Genomic DNA, 17,639 nt, shown 5'->3' with positions numbered 1-17,639 from the left:
CCAAACACCTTCCTGTCATATATTTATTAAGTGATCTTTACAACAACACTTTGAAAAATATGCTTTTATGGAAAGACTCTTCTAGCTGTAAAAGTCTCATTCATTAGCCCAATGCTCTCTGGTCCTTCTCCAAGAACTTCTGAGAGGTCATCTCACAGCCTTGTGGGGTGGACTGACTCAATGGAGTGTGGGTATTCACTGCAGATATGAACACAGAGGCTAGGAGACAGGAATGGTGAGCTCTGTCTACAAATGTTAGGCCATTCTTCTTAATACAAACAAACAAAAAAAAAAATCACATCTTAACTTTCGATCTGACATAGATGTTTCTTCTGGGACAAGCCCAGAAGTGTCACATCTCTCAAGGACATCAGAAGCAAATTGAGATTTCAGCAAAGGTATTATTCTGATTGATGTATTCTATAGCTCTTCTAATTCCAATAAAACTTGATTTAGCTAAGCTTCATTTTCTCAAGTAATTAATAAATCTACATAGTTTCTAGAGGGGTATAACCAAGACAGATGCTGCAATAGAGAGTAAGCCAACTCAGAACATTACCATGAGGGCTACGTACTAATGTACTTTCTGGCATTTGCATTACTCCCAAAGAAAGAAGACTAAGAGTACAACCATCAGGAGGAAGCTGATTTCTAATAGAAAATAAACTCCCAAAATACATTTATATTGGTTAATTTAATAACTTATTTATGAGACAGTATTACTCAGTGGCAATCTGTACACGATAAAGATATAAATACGATGAAATATGAGCTTTATGCATTATTAAAGGATGTAAATATTAATAACAAGGACTCCTACATCTTACAATCTCTGTAGTGTATGTGCTGTCTTCAAATGAGGTTTTCTTGCTTGTTTTAAATTGAGCATGAGGTGAGGGAGAGAGAATTAAAACATCCAAGAATAACAAAACACAAGGGACACACACCCCATCTTCCTTTTGCTTATGTTCCAAGCATCACCAAACACAGCTCACACCTAGAAATATATCTTCATGCCAGAGTCACAGTACCCAAAATAACTTCCCCTACTCACAAGAGGACATCACTTCAATACAATAAAATTTCTTATCTTTCTTCCTTGTTCCCATTAGGACAGAAAGCTGAGGACTTTAATCCAACTGTAACTATACAGTGTTTCCTGCGCTTGCCTGTTGCCCATGGAACTCATCCTTACACACACGCTGAAAACTGAGCCTTCTCAAATGTTCAAATCTTTGACGTTACTAGTTTACTCTTAAACTTTAATTTTGTCCTTTAGCTCTCTCCTCCAAACTCTTACTCATTGAACAACAACAAAAATACATACATATAAACTGAATACATCTAAGTGAGCAATGCACCCCCAGAGACCTGTAGCTGCATCAGTGGTTGTGTGTGTCCTTTATAAAGAACCACAACATAAATTTAATATTCCCAGGTCCTTGGTACTTATCCTATGCCTCCCCATCATTTTGAGAGAGATGACGAGGAGTGACTAGAGCAAGACAGACATCAAACTCGTTTATTCTGAATCTTAAATTATGAGTTTTATGGTCAATATTTTGGTTACATTGTTACACAAAGGACAGATTGACATCCAGTTTGAGGTCTCATCTTTGATTGCTTTGGGATTCGTGACATTTCCTTGGCGCACACAGACTGTGCAGGTTCTCTCCGCTGCAACTGGATATTGTTGTTGCACAAGATGCCAAAACAAGTAGGGTTTGAAAAAAAAGCCACTGATGGAGTACAGCAGCCAGTACCTTGAACTGCTGTGACTTCCAGTCCAGGTGGCTTCTGGCCAGGTGTTCATCCACAGAGCATCAACACATCCCTCTCCTTGACAGATCAAAGGAAGATCTGAGGAGGTGCTGGTCCTGTTTCTCTGAAGCATCTGGTCATTGTGTGGTCACTCAGAGGCAGCTCTAACTCACCACTGAGACACATCAAGAGGTGTTTAGCCACCTCAGCTCCACTTTTAAGGGTTGTGTGGCCAATGAAGAATGCCAGGCTCTTAAAGGATCCCAGAGTATAAATTTAAAAATAAATAAATAAAATCCAGGTTGCAAGTTTGAAGATGCATTCGAGAGAGACTTCAGGGAAGAATATGCAGGATGGTCTGCTTGCTGTCCTTGTTGTTTGTTTGTTCCTGGTTTCCTCTCATTCAAAAGAAAATATGCAGATTTCATTTTGTTCTCTTTGATCTCTTACAAGTACTGAACATAAGTTGTTTCTCTCTCTCTCTCCCTCTCTCTCTGTCTGTCTCTCTCTCTCACTCTCCAGGACCCCAGCATGAAAACTAAATAGGTTTGAGGAGTGAAACCTGAGGAAGGAAAAGAAAGTGTCCGGTGGGGGTTGGGGGGGAGGAGAAAACCACGGACAATACAAAACAAAAGTTGCAGTCCAATCGTGCAAAATTTGCTTCTCAGGATAAAGCACTTTTTTGACAGGTCCCCAAAATGCCCAGCTCCCTCCCAATCCTCCCAAGACCCCAGGGGTAAGCTACAGAATGAAAATGAAGCCATTCTTTTTCTTAAGGCTATACACACACACAGAACACAAGTCAAGGACTGTCCGGGTAGGCGGTTCTTTGCTGGGCTCTTGCTTTAAGCCCTGACTGCAGCGTGCAATCTGTCACAGGATCAGCAGCATCTATGTCATCAGGACAAGGATACAATGTACAAACAATAGAAGGTAAGTCAAACGGTTCCAACAATAAAATCCGATATCCACTTCACAATCACAGGTACAAATTGCTCAAATCCATAATTTCATTTCTCCTTAAGACCTTGTCATCTAAAACTAATTAGAGGCCAGGTTCCGAGGAATTGTCAATCGTCAAAGTAAATACCGGAGCTTTAGGAGAAAATCATCCTTCTATGGCAACAATCTGATGGAGGTCAGCCCAAGCCATCCTATTCAGACAAGTTCGAGGTGTTACAGAGGGCGGATCCCTGGGTCCTGATCCAAACCTTCCCACTGTCAAGGTGGCTCCATGTCTATAGAGGAAAAACCAAGAAGCCCGAGAATGTGGAGTACTTCCAGCCTCCCATGAGGTTCCCTCTCTCCAGTTTGAGATGAACTTTGTCTTCTCGTTCCATGAGCAACAGAACACCGTTGCTGGCTGCTTCCCTGGTAACATCCTGGTCTCCTGCGAACGCAGAGATCACTGGGTAGCCATTCTGCATCAAACTGACCTATAAAAGCAGAGAGGACGGCTCAGCAGATCAGAGACCACCTCCTTCCCCACATCCTGTTCTCTCCCTCCCCTAAGGATTGACACCTCCTTCTAATTTTGTAGCCAACATACCTGGAACCTGAAAGGCAGGTTTTCCAGGTGACTCAGCCCAACTACCCCTCCTCCCCCCATTTACCAAGCATTCCAGGCCTTGACTTTTGAACCAACCCACCTGGATTGTTTGCCTGTTGTACACTTTAACCACATGGAAGCTGAAGCTATAGATCCCCTTTCGTGGTGCTACAAATATACTGGAGGCAAGGTCAAAGTGGTTGCCGATGTTTACTAAAACCTGAAAAAGAGGAGGAAACAGCTTACTGAACTATGCATGCCCTTAATGGGCTTGCATTTTCTCCATGCTTTTGGGTAACCCCCCCCACATGTCAGTTGGTTTATCGGAATTTCGAGTAGGTGCCCCTAAGTCCACAGCGTTGCTCAATCAGGCGGCCATCGAGTACCGAAATTAGAACATTCAGTGGCAGAAATGCATTCCAAAGGTATTCTCATGGTTTCTCATTAATAAAGACTTTGGAAGTATATTGCAGTTGTATGTAAGGGCATGGAGAGAGATGGGAGGCAGTAAAACCTAGCAAGAGGAAACCTGTGAATTCAACCTACTTTTTAAAAGGGGGTGTCAACCTGGTGCTGTGTTTAATACATAAAACTTCACATGAAATGAAGAGAGAGAAGCTGATGAAGCAACAGACCAGTCCCTTCCATGAGCTCACTAGAGGAGGAGGAGAATGGCCTGTGGGAGGTTTCAATGCCCAGGGTCTTCCAAAGTCTAGCAGTATACAGTAGATGCTTCATAGATAGTATTGGATCTTGAGTTATGTCAACAAACACTGGCTGCCCTGCTCAAATTCACTGGTCTCTAAGCAAAGCTTGCTCTGTTGGTTGAGTGTTGGGGTCATGCAAAAAAAAAAAAAAAAAGAAGAAGAAGAAGAAGAAGAAGAAGAAGCTTGAATAAAGAGAAATGAACTGATAGCTTGGATACTTCCAGTTCAAACTAAGGAAATTCCACAGCAGGTAAGATCAAGTTAGCTACAAGCAGAGTCGCTGGTCATAGTATAACGTGAAGAAAATCAAGCTCCCCATCTCACTCCCTTTCTGTTCAAAATAGAATCAGGCCACCTTGTCCACATCCTGTTCCCATCTCTCCTCCTGTAAAACTCCAATGCCATTAAAATAATAAAATGAACCACCACCGCTGGTGTTTTATGCTTACAAGACAAACAGCTAGCAGCACCAGAAACCTGGGCTGTCCTTTATCTGGTCAGAAAGTAAAGCTTCACTGGCTTGGCTGTGACTCTCACAGCATGGTTGTATAGACTCTGCAAACTGCCAGGGCATGGTGAGTTGCTGCCAGGAACCAGTGCCTGCTGGTGTGGCTTGGGGAACACTGCATCTTAATCATGCTGTGAATACCACTTCAGCCCACTCCAGGGCAGGCAGCTCACAGGCACACGTGCACGCGCGCGCACACACACACACACACGCACGCACACACACATGCACACACACGTGCACACACACACATGTATGTGCACGTGTGCACACACGTACACACACTGCCTCATCATTGAGGACAAAGCACCTCTGTCTGCGATCAGTGTCCCCCAAGATGACTCACTGGAGAATGAAACACTCCCCTGCATGGGCTTTGAACTCACTTGTGCTCGTCTCTCCATCTCATCCCCTCACTGGGCATTTTAAACTCTGGAAATATGAAAGTTCAAGACTTTATGTGAATGAGAAGACACCCAGCCAGACCCTGAGCATGGGGCCTCCCTCTCTTGCAAATTCCCTCATTTACAACCAGGAACCCAAGTTAATTTGTCTCTAAAAACAAGATTCCCGTTACGATTTGACCCTGTATCCACAAATCAGTGGATCTGAAAAGGTTTCAAGAACTATCTGTATGACACCTTAATGGAAACATAATAAAAGTAAAATAATACTGTATAAAGAAGAATATGGGTTATATTTATGCTTGTATGATGCTGTCTTATTTGGAAATAATGAAATATTTTTCATAGTAAAGCAACTTCCCTACACCCTCAAATGCATAATTTTTTTAGGCATGAATGTCACAGCTTAAAAAGAGATCGAATGTGTGCATTGGCTATAAATGGGTTTAGGAGCTGGCTCCTGGACAGAGGGAGCTCCAGTACAAAGTAACTCCATCTGTGTCCAGGACGTGTCAGGACTCCATTTTACACAAAGCCCCTTGGCAAGATCATTAGCTGATTAGAAAATGTGTGAAAATCATGCTCATCTTTTCATTTCCTGAAAACTAATAGGAATCACAGAGAGAGGACACAGAAAGGTCATTGCCCAGAGAAACATTTACATAGCCATCTCCCTGGTCCTTAGCTGCTTGGCCCGGAGGCCAGAAATTAAGTGGCTTAAAGCCACCTAAGTCATGGGTCTTCTTATTATTAAACTTATAGTCCTTCTCTACATTTATCTTTGAATATACTGTACGAGTACCCTGCAAAGGTTTCATTTCCTGTCTCTAGCAGGTACATGCCCACCTTATTTTGGTATGTAAGCAGTGAACCATCTCTGTTGTCTTCCCGGCTTGTTTTTGTTGTAGCTGGATCCCACAGTATAAGCCATGGGTCTGGCCCTTTGTCAGACTCCTCTTTGAATAAGAAACTCTCTTACATGCCTCATCTTTAAAAGGCTCCCCTCTCCCCCAGCTGCCTTGCCCTCAGAAAAAGGGGAAGCGAACTATGTTTTCTTTCGGGGGGTGAGGGGTAGGATGTATTTCATATCTCATCTTTACCAGACCCTTGGAAAGCCCGGGAAACCTTACAGGGCTCTCAGTAATCCGCTCCAAGAGAGCTGGCCGTTTAAAAACAAACTCTACAGCGTGTTCAAGGGGGACTCCAGGAAAGCATAACAGCCAAAGGAGCAACTTAAGGGCAATGCAGAGGTGGGAAAACCAGCCTGGCATTCCTCCTGGAGATGCAGGGAGCCCTAGCTAGCTGGGCACACGGGCCGGTCCTCCACTCCTCCGTAGGTGTGCAGGTTAGCCGCTAACCTGGTCGAAGTAGATGGTCATGGTACGGTTGCTCATCTCTGAGGGCTCATGGTTGGTGCTCCTAGTAGCGGAGAAGGCCACCTTGGCACTGCCTGAGCGCACAGAAATGCCCAGGGAAGAGGTGACGGCACCGTCCCCGGATGGACTGGAGTCGCACACCACCAGGCACTTGCCCTCTAGCACGATCGGCTCCGTGTCATTCTGAGCCGTCACCGGGCAGCAGACCGGTAGCAGCAGCAACAACAGGGCCAGCGCCGCCCCCAAGCTGAAGCCAAAGTTGGCTGACTCGTGCAGCGCCCCCCGGCGCCCGGGCATGCTCAGCGGTGGCCCTCGGGGGCCCCGGCCAGGCGCGGGCATCTGGGCTGGGGCGCCCCGAGGACGCCAAGGCCGGCAGGAGCCGGAGGGGTGCTCGGGTGCACTCAGGAACAGGCAGGACCAGAGCAGTATCCTCCTCTGGGTTGGGTCCCAGGCTCAGAAGATCAAGGCCAAATGGTTCTCAGAAGCAAGGCACGAGCGGACCTGTCAGGGCAAAGAACCAGAATCCTTAGGCGGAAAGGTGTGTGTAGCAGGGCAAGTGCCTGACTCTCTCCCTTTCGGGGTGGCCATCCCCGTGGTCCCGCAAAGCTATCCCCATTCCGGATGTGGCATAATGGATCAGAGAGAGCTCTGGCGCACCGATCAGGCCATCCAAACAGATTCCTGAATGTTGCGCGGAGCCCTGGGGTTCTGGGCTGAGATTCTGTAGGACCTTGCTAAAAAGGGGTTGGGGACCTCTAAGAAGGCGTCATCACCATCGCCCCCTGCCTACTCATCCCAACACTAGAGGAATTAAATGCAGTCAAAGAAAAAAAAAAAAAAAAAAAGCAGAACTGATGCCTCATCAGCTTCATTTCAGCGTCTTTCTGGACGGCCACAGCCACATTGGAAAATATTCCTCTCCATGCCTTCCCCTTTTCCCTCTATTTTTCTATCCAGGAAGAAATTTTTAAACACTCCTTGTCGGATAAAAAGGGTCTACCCCCACCCCCAAAGGGAAAAAAAAAAAAAAAAAACTCCAGAAAACTCCTTGGGTGGGTGAGCTTAAAAAGAAAAAAGGACAAAAACAGAAAGGCCTGATGGGGGTGGATGAGGAACGAAATTCTAACACCCACTTCCAAGTCCCTGCAGCCACTGAGGAGCTCCTTAGGAGAGCCTGGTGGAGTCCTCTTTCTGGCAAAGACAACTAACAGCCTCTTGCAGCACCAGAATCCCTGGATTTTACTCATTTGCAGGATCTTGTCTCTGGACCCGACTCCCTTTCTTCTGTACCTTTCTGCTAACTTACACGGGTTGGCGCTTGCAGCCGGTCCCCTCTTCTTCAGGTAACCCAGAGAGGCCGGCCATTCCAATACCCAGCCCAGGAACACAAACAGAACGAACCCTCCCCTCGCAGCCCACGCTCTCCGAGCAACTCTTCCAGTGTTCTTTCTAAGAAAAGATAAGTTGGGTTTCAATAAATATCCTGTCTGCAGCTCCTACACAAAGGATAGGGGACCACCTCCTACCCATCCCTGCTCTGCCGCTGGCTCTCTTCTCTCTAACCCCTAGCACTAACATTACTCAAGGTTCCGGTGAAGCATTAAAAAACAAAAAGGCAACTAGCAACCAGATTCCGGAGCTCTGATGGGGTAGGTTACCTGGAACATCCATGATGGGCGAGCACCGAGGTCCGCGAAGTTGTTCTGCTTAGAAAAAAATGAGGCAAGCAGGAGCTAGCGGGAGGAGGACACCTCGGAGCACGACCCTTCTCCCAGAGCTTGGCCAATAACCGCGCCGCCCCGCCCTGCCGCCTTTCCCCCGCGGTCCGCTCCGGCTCCACAAGCACACCACGCCCCGGCCCCACGCGCCCACGGAGCCCACACAGCGCTGCGCTCCACGCTGCTCGGCGCACCGCGTTGTCTGGAACCCACAGGCTTCCCGCTCTGCAGAGCCGCGCTGAGCCTAGGAACCAACCAACCGCACCGCTGCGCGCAAACTGCCCCCTCCGAGTCCCGCGCGCCCTCCGCGCGCCCCACTAACAGGATCCCTGGGTCCCTGCCTCTCCTCTGACTCCAGAGGGCACAGCCCGGAGCTGCCAACTACCGACTCCCCGCTTTTTTCGTCCTAGAAGCCACAGCCCGCTTCCCTCGGACTCCCCCCTGACACCTTGCCAAACCCGCGTCCGATTCTCACCTAGACACCCAGCGCAGTCTTCCTAGATACCTTCTCAAAACTAGGCGCCCTCGGAAGCACCAGCTGTGTTTCTTCTTCCAGATTCCTTTTCTTTTCCAAAGTCCCTCCAAGTTTTAATCTTGAACGGAGTGGTCACTTTCATAATTAAAGGGGGAGGGACACTTGAAATAAAAGGAACAGTTTTTTTTTTGTTTGTTTTGTTTTGTTTTGTTTTGTTTTGTTTTGTTTTTTAAGGGAGGGAAAAGCTTGGTAATCTAATTGTTTTGGAACTGCAATTCCAGAATCTTCCGTTTGTGAAATGTCAGCTCTTGGCAGAGATTAAACGGGCTCTTCCTGCCTGGGTTTGTGTGTCCGCTTCTCTCAACCCCGGGGCTTGTGGAACGCGGCGCCAAGGCGCGTATTTATTAAAATGCAGTCTCTGGGCTCTAAAGATCCGGGGAGACAGGCAGGGTTCCGAGCTGCGCCTGGAGAGCTGCAAGATGCGCAAGCACGGACGAGGGGCGCCACCTACGGGCCCTGGAGCCTTCAGTCCGCAGGCTGCAAACAAACCTAACGGAGTGTGGGGGAGTACCCAGGGACAAAGGTGAGGCTTCAGGATTGTTTTCCTTCACCCCAACCCCTAAAACAGCTCTGGTGCCTGCAAATAATGCAACAAGCTTGCCTTTAGATATTCTTTCGCCTCGCAATTTACAGTAGCCACGCTTGTATTTTTAGTTTTTTACCCCAGCTAACGTGTAACCCTGCCAAGAGGATGTATGCTCAAGTGGGTTATCAAGCAGCCATAGCATTTGCAAAAACCTCTGGGTCTGGGTAATACATATTGACACTGAACATAAGCAAGGCAGCTCTTAAGTGTGGAATCTATAATCTGATTTTTTAAAATAACATCACTGCGAATATTTTTGCACTGTCTTGGATAGTATGCTTTTCTGATAGGCCAATGGTGGGCTTGTAGTTCATCAGTGCATAGCATGTGCCTGTCTTATTCCTTCAGACGTCACCATACCTTTCCCTCTTCCCCTTTAAGATTTCAGCTGTTCTGCTTTTGCCTTTTGAGACCTGCCTTCCCAGATAGGAGATTTTGAAGACCCTTGTTATTGGCTCTCTCGTGGCTGTTCTAGGATGGGAAGGCCTATACCCTGAAGATATCGTGCGCATCCAATCAGCACGATAAAAAGGAGGAGGGCACAAATGAAATCCACAGCTTAGGTTTAGTTGAGGCCAGAGGTTTCTCGTGGGTACCAGGGTACTGGTTGGAAGAGCCTGAGATGCAAATGCATCCTGCTTAACATAACATGCAGAACACTGTGGACTGCTAAATAACTCCAGAACCCTTGAGCCCTACACTCAAGTCACTGGCAATTGTAACTCCCAGGTGCCACGTGCTTTCCCGCCAGGAAGCCTGTAAAAGGCACAACAGACGCATCTTCCTATCGTGTTCTGAGTTTAACTCAGCAGAAACAGTGCAATCTTACTTTAGAGCCATTTTACTCTAATTTTGTCTGAATCTGTTTGACTCTGCCACAGAAGTACGATTGTATCGCGCCATCAACAAGGCTGAACTGGATGTAAACCTGCCCACAGAGCGTAAGAAAACACAATAGAAACGTGAATCAGGCTGAGAGCAAGAGTAGCTTCCCAATTTAGGAGCAAACAACCTTTCATACACCTAAAATATTTAAATAATTGCCTAATTAAACATCTTTCTTAAGTACTTTGAGACATTTCTTTTGATTAATATAAACACTCAAACCAATTTATCACTGTCTTTGAAACAAACAACAAAACAAAAGCAAGCAAGTAGAACAAAACCTCTTTTATGATGTGTGGATATTGCAGTATATATTAAAAGGCCTAATGAGGTAAAATTTACATGCTGAACTAGGTTATGGTGTGAAAGCAAGTATCCTTCTGTAGCAGAATGAAAAACATGTTTGAATTTCAACTTGAGTTTCATATTTCAACAAGGAAGTTAGAAAATGTGGAAAGTATCAGACTGACAGAAAAGTGTATAATTTATTGATCCATCAATTGGTAGTCCTACCTACCAGATTTTTGGTCAAGAGCTGGGATTTTTTAGTTTGCCAGCATGTTTTAAAAGACATCAGGACACTGAATTAAAAGGGAAAACAAACGTCTATGTTTATTTCAATGATTGCATGTCCTGCTCCTAGTAATTGCTATTATTATTATTATTATTGGAATATGGACCACAGATTCTGTTCTCTGGGGTGAAACAGCATGCCTATGGGCAACAACAATATCAAACATCTATTGAACTTTTGTGGGTGGGAAAGATGCTGCACCATGACCTTTGTCTATGTTTTAGAAGACAGCATAAGGCCTATGAGCAGCACCCTGCATCAGAGACATACATCATATATGGATAATTGGGAAATATTATAATGTGAAAACTGTTTAAAGAGTGGCATGGGAAGTTAAGTTTTCATTTGTCCAAAATAGATATCTCTCTCGGAGCTCAACATGCTCTTCAATGGAGAGAAACCATCACTGAAAAGTAACTCCAGCCTGTATTGGTCTTTAGACCTACTACATCACATTCATGGATTTCTTCTAAGGTATGTCTTAAATATAATCTCTCATGAGTTGCATAATCTTGGGTGCAAAAACCCAAAACCTACTATTACAAAACAAAACACATGAATTAATAAAAATCTCTTTCTTTAAAATAATAGAATATATATTTAATGTGTAGTAGCTATACTAGAAAGTTACTAAGATATAGATTGTCACATTTATGCATATACATATGGTACACTCCTTCAGTTATACATGGTTAAGCACCTTCATATTTTTCAGCAAAACGAAAAGCACTGAAGAATGAGTGACAACAGGAAAAAAAAATGTTTCAAGTTACATGGATAGTTTTGTCTTAACAAATTACTGACATAAGTAAATTGGAATTTTAAAAATTGGAATCAACTATAACTCAGCCACTGCTCAATAGAAAGAGCAAGTAAATTTGTTTACATGAGGTAGTAGGTTGTTTGCATTTATTAACTGAAATCATGATGTAATCGCATTAGCTTAGCCAAATTTGATGAACCATTAGTTGACTAAATTAAAATTCAGACTGACTGAACTCAGACTGTCTACATTCTATAGTCACATTGAGCTAAACAAGTTATCGCTGCTATTTGGGGACAGACTGGATTCCTCATCATCATGTTTTCAAGACTTTATGGCACATAATCCAATGTCTAATATCTATTTTGTGTTTTAATTAACAAATGATGGCACACCACAACCACAGATTTGGGTTCAATGGTAATTTATTTGTTTTGTATCTTCCTTCCTTCCCTCCCTCTCTCCCTCTTTCCTTCCTTCCCTCCATCCTTCCTTTCTTCTTCCTTCCCTTCCTCCTTCTCCCCCTCCTTCTTTCCTTCCTTTCTTCCATCTTTCATTTGTTTTAGTCAGGGTCTCACTATGCAGCGATAGATGGCACAGAACTCACTGTAGAAATCATTCTGGCATTAAGCTAACAAAGTTCTGCTTGCCTCTGCCTTTGTCCCCTGAACACTGAAGTTAGAGGTGTGTTACTATCTTAACATTGTAAAACCAATGTAATATTTGTAAAAATAAATACATCATTGCTTTAGGATACTTTGTTACCTCCATTACTGGGTATATTAGGACTTTTGGATTTTATGAAATAATACAAAGTAATCTACTTGCTACTCCAAAGTCCCATAAAATGTAACTCTTTTTAAAAAACTATTTATTTTCTTTATGTGTATGTATCTGTGATAGTACATGGCATAACACTTTCTTTTAATTCTTTTAGTTCTTCATGTCTTACATAACCCCAATATTTATTTTCTTTAATTTCATGAAAGGAAATGTATCCATTGCCTTATCAAATTGGGTTGAATGCCTAATGTCAGTAATTTCAATTTTATCAAAATAAATGGATTTATATACAAAGTAGATGTTCACCAACACTTCTTTTCTCAAATGGAGAGTGTTAGATGAAATAGTATCCTACAAATTCCTACAAATATTTGCTTAAAAAATAAATGTTATTGGTATGTAAGGATACACACACACACACACACACACACACACACACACACATACACACACACACACACATACACACACACACACACACACGGAGAGAGAGAGAGAGAGCATTTCCTAACTTTTTTCTTGATTCTAAAATAATGGTACTATTTTTAAAATTTAGAATAAGCTGCAAGGCTCATAATGCCTACAATATTTTGAGTATGTATAAAAAATAATGTTCTGTGAGCATGTGTATGAGAGATTGTTTTCATCATCTTAATTGATGTTGGAGGGCTAGCCAACTATGGACAACATCATCCTGGAGCAGGTGATCCTAGGCTTTATAAGAATACTAGCTTAGCAGGAGCCAACAAGACAGACATTATTAATTCAATATAAAATAATTGGAACCATATATTGCCTAGATCTGAACATAACCATGATTATGTTGTTTCAAAAGATATTTGGCAAACCTTGACTGAGTTATTTCATGATTGACATTAACTCTTGATCTTGAAAGTATCCGATAGACATGGAGCACCCTCAGGAAGTATTAAACAAGGACTCTCAGGGGTGCTCTGTGCTGAAGACCCAAGCTAAGAATAGTATACTCCCTCAGGAGCCACTCTTGATATAATCCACTATAAAAGCCACTTTATACTGATCATAAGTTTTTAAGAACAGAAATCAGAGTTTAAGCACAAATACCCTTATAAAATATCTCGGTATCTGAAAGTGAAACTTTACTGCCTGGTCATTTCAAAGCTGAGTCCTCTTTATCAGTATAATCAAACCTGAGGTTCACAACCTGTGCCCCCAGTCAATTCTGGCCACCCATTCTCAAAAGTCAGCTGGAAGAGCCAAGAGAACAATGGAAAGCAGAAAAAGCATTCATTCAGTGTCATATTGGGAAAAAAGACCAACTCATCTAGTGAACTCTCCACGTCGAGTCCATCTTCATGGTCCTAAAGTGAGACCAAAGTTGAATTAGAGGGCCAAAGATATGCACATCTAAGTAGACCTGCCAATGTGTGGCCCCTCTAACCAGTGACCTGACATTGTCTGGGCCAACCACAGTCTGAAAAGTTCCGGGAACTCTGTGAAATCTGCCCAAGAGAAAAGTTCCCCTCTGGGTGGAAACTTTGCCTTCCCCTAACATGAGATTGCCTGGGAAAAACTCATTTCTTGGAGCTCCATTTTTTTTTTTTCAATAGTCCCTCAGCCAGACAGAGACATGGGTGTCTTTTTAAAAATATCTAGGCTTATTACATCAGCAGCCTCTATGTTCCATGGAAATCCATTGTACATACCCATCATTACTTCAATCATTACTTTGTCAGAGACTATTCATGGGAACTGAAACAAGCTCCAGATCGGCAACAAGGGTAGGCAAACTGAGGAATATGCTCATAGCTGTTTAAGCTTCCAAACTGTAGCGAGTATGTAAATCATCTGGACTCTTGTTAAAAATACTGGGCTGGAACTTGCTGAAAGATAATGTGGATACTAGTCTGCCCAGTGCAAAGATCTAGGCTTCTGATTCCACAGAGACCCCCCCCCCCCCACACACACACACACTTAACACCTGGAAGACATTTGGAAGGCTTTCTATTTAAGACATCTGTGATGGAAGCGTGCTTATATAAAACAAACTCACATTGGAAAAAGGGCCTGGTGGCTGTTCAATAAATGGGGACATCAGTGGTTGGCAATGTGGGTAGCAGCTGTTCAGGTGCATGGTACTTGCAGAAACTATTTTCTCAAGTTTGAGATGCTGTAGTCCATTTGCGTTATCTCAAAGGGAAGAGAAACCATGTTCTTAAAATCCCACACAAAACCTTCTCTTTTGAGGTTTTGACTTGTTGGGTAAAACTTGGTTAAGGCGCATGAAGAATAGCTGGAAAGACCAGAGAAGCCACATCCTGGAAGGACTTTAATTGAAAGATGGAGACACCGCACCAGCTGTACTCAGCTCTTCTACCAGAAACCTTTTTATAATTGTAATGGAAAGAGTTTCAGTTCGGTTCTGTATTGGTGGAGGTTGTATAATAGTTCATTTGTGTGTCTGTGTGTGAGATACAGAGTAAAAACCCTCTGACTCCTCAAGTCAGAGGTTGATATGGTCTCTGTAAGATATGGTAAAGAGAGAATAAGATTGATGCTTAGATCTGCTAGAAATAGTAGAAACACACACCTTTATGCAAATATAAAAACAAATATTTTCTTGGTGGTAATATTAAAATATTGTCTTTCATATGAAACTGGGGCTTTGCTTACTCACTGCCAAAATGATAGAGAGTTAAAAATGTACTTTAGAATCATCATAATGTGTGCCCAAACACATCTCTTGGCAGAGGAACTGGATCTTTGTCTGATACATTCTTGTGCTGATTTCTTATGATAATCTACACGAAAGAATATTGATTTTCCTTCAGAATTTTCATCATCTCCAATAAGCATAAACATTTGCTAAATTTCTAATATGTCTGAGGCACAGTATCATCATTTTTCCTGAGGATGGTTTAGCCATATAAGGATGCAAGAAAGAACTCACAAATCAGAATGCCAAAAATAAACAAACAGAAAATCCACAAAGGGTTGACTGACAGTGCTCATAAAGTCAGATAGTAGAAAGTCAAGTGAGACTGACGGTCGGGCAGGGATTTTAAGGGAAAGGGGGCCATTGGAAAGCAAAAGAAAACCATTTACAGTAGTGGCATGATATCCAGATGACCTTTCTTAAATATGAATCCTTACGCAACCAGAAATATCTTATATTACTTTCAAAATACTAAAGTAAAATGTTTTCACAATGGGAAATGCAGTAGCACAAGTTGTCTTACTTTACAGGGAAGGGCTGTGTTAAAAGATTCTGTAAATCTCTGACTTTAATCTTCTAAAATAACACATGATTGCTAAACCCTCCACTGGAATGACTTTTTTCCAAACAAGTGCTATCATGTTTGTTCTGCTGTCTTATCTCTTTAGCATGTTAAGAACCCTGTATTTGCAAATCAATAAAGTGTTTCCCATCTACTGTTGTGTGTTAACTTTAGGAATGTCTAATTTTTAGAACTATGTAATGGGTTGAATGGTTTAAATAAATTTATAAGCAATGATAAGCTAGGAAGAAATTCATTCAGCAAGAAAAGTTTGATTAGCTATATTTTGAATGTGTGTGTGTGTGTGTGTGTGTGTGTGTGTGTGTGTGGCTTGCTACTAGACAAAATCATATTACTTATTTTGATCAGGAGAAAGAGTATAAAAATGAAACATAGCTAAAAATATTTTTCAAAAGTATTACAATAGACAAATTGGCCTGGTGGTGTACATTTTAATCCCAGCACTTTGGTGGCAGAGGCAGGTGGGTCTCTGAGTTCAAAGGCCAGCTTGGTCTTCAGAGTGAGTTCTAGAACAGCCAGCGCTGAACAGAAAAATCCTGTCTCAAAGAAAGAAAGAAAGAAAGCACAATAAACAGGAGGCAGCTGTGGGCTAAGACACTATTACTGGCATTAAATACTCATATGTGTTTCTGTATTTCTAATTTTAATTAATTTATTTTTATTTACTTAGTAGAGGTGAGATGGGCATGTAAACACTTTAGCAAACCTGTGGAAATTAGAGGTCATCTTGCAGGAATTTGTTCTCCTTTTTCACTATGTGTGTTCAAGGGACCAGACTCAGGTTGTAAGACTTGGTGCCAAAAGTTTTTTTACCTGCTGAGTCATCTTACTGGCCACCTGCATTATTTTTTCATGTTGTGTGGATTCAGTACTTTGAAAATTACCTTATTGAAGCAATGCAAACAGTTCCCTTCTGAGATGAATGCATACCAGAACTTCATATAATGCAGACCTGAGAAATAGAGATCCTCTGGACTGGAGCAGAAGGTGTAGCTCCCATCATGTCTGAGGAAACACCGGGGTGTACCCAATGTCTCTAAGAACCACCCATTTGATTTTCTCACCTATGAAAGCCTAAGAGTGCTCTCAAGTCCAGTGATGCCAGAGAGGACAAGTACAGACTAGACATCTTCTCTCTGCCAGCATGAGTTTTAAACTGAAGATGAGTAAAGGAGAGGGACAACACAAATGTCTTTATATAGGTACAAGGAAAATGAAAAAAATAAAAATATTGTTGCCAAGGAAAAATGTGGGAATGCAATAAACTAGAAAAGAGATCACAATCTCCAGGATCGACAGACAGATGGAAGTGAGATATCTAGACAGATGGGGAGTTAGAAAGATGATTGGTAGTCAGCATACAGGTAAATGGTAGATAGATAGACAGGTAGATATAGACAGATGATAGATAGATGATTGATAGATGTGTATAAAAGAGAGGGAAAGAGAATAGATAGATGGATAGAGATAGATAGATAGATAGATAGATAGATAGATAGATAGATAGATGATAGATAGGTATGTGAGGGAGAGGGAGACATACAGGGAGAGAGATGATAGATAAACAGATATATGATGATGATAGATAGATAGATAGATAGATAGATAGATAGATAGATAGGTATGTGAGGGAGAGGGAGACATAGAGGGAGAGAGATGATAGATAAATAGATATATGATGATGATGATGATAGATAGATAGATAGATAGATAGATAGATAGATAGATAGATAGACAGACAGACAGACAGACAGACAGACTTTCCAGGTATTCTAGTCTGTTTATTCTTGCACCTTAGTTTCGTTGAACTTGAAAAAAGTAGTAAATTACCTGGTAAAGGAAAATGGATCTTTTACAATTTTGCTAAACCAGAAGCGGGGAGTCTATTTCTCTTTTCTATGGCTGTAAGAGTTTACAGAACCATTATTTCTCCATTATTAGCTGCAGAGGGTTGCTATTGTTGTTGGTAGTGCTGGTTTTGGTGTGTGTGCATGTGTATATGTCTCTGTGTGTGTGTGTGTGTGTGTGTGTGTTTGTGTGCGTGTGTGTCTGTGTCTGTGTCTACTTCAAATCTGGGCCTGAGGAAAATGAGAAAGATACTCCAAGGTAAAGATACCCAGTGTTTGAAAGAGAAGCAGTCTCAGGGACTTCATGGGATAGTGATGAGAGATGTACTCCTGGCCTAGCAATTATTCTCCCCTAATTCCATTCC

The 17,639-nt window shown here is 42.5% G+C and overlaps 1 protein-coding gene and 1 long non-coding RNA gene across 2 annotated transcripts; both read right to left on the bottom strand.

Moving 5' to 3' along the window:
- Positions 1 to 2,590: 2,590 nt before the first annotated feature.
- On the bottom strand, positions 2,591 to 6,790 carry LOC127214407 (cerebellin-2). Its single transcript, XM_051174839.1, has 3 exons — positions 6,288 to 6,790; positions 3,411 to 3,530; positions 2,591 to 3,197 (listed from the first exon to the last, which is right to left on the bottom strand). The coding sequence occupies exons 1-3, from the start codon at positions 6,642 to 6,644 to the stop codon at positions 3,000 to 3,002; spliced, it is 675 nt and encodes a 224-aa protein (XP_051030796.1). The 5' UTR covers positions 6,645 to 6,790; the 3' UTR covers positions 2,591 to 2,999.
- A 1,126-nt stretch (positions 6,791 to 7,916) lies between these two features.
- LOC127214419 (uncharacterized) lies at positions 7,917 to 8,650 on the bottom strand. The gene is made up of 2 exons (XR_007833835.1): positions 8,499 to 8,650; positions 7,917 to 8,008 (listed from the first exon to the last, which is right to left on the bottom strand). It is a non-coding gene; the product is annotated as an uncharacterized LOC127214419 (long non-coding RNA).
- Positions 8,651 to 17,639: the final 8,989 nt, after the last annotated feature.

The sequence above is a fragment of the Phodopus roborovskii genome, unplaced genomic scaffold (assembly GCF_943737965.1).
Source record: "Phodopus roborovskii unplaced genomic scaffold, PHOROB, whole genome shotgun sequence".
Taxonomy (NCBI): Eukaryota; Metazoa; Chordata; class Mammalia; order Rodentia; family Cricetidae; genus Phodopus; species Phodopus roborovskii.
The sequence above is the reverse complement of the archived record's forward strand: the minus strand, read 5'-3'. Positions and strand labels throughout refer to the sequence as shown.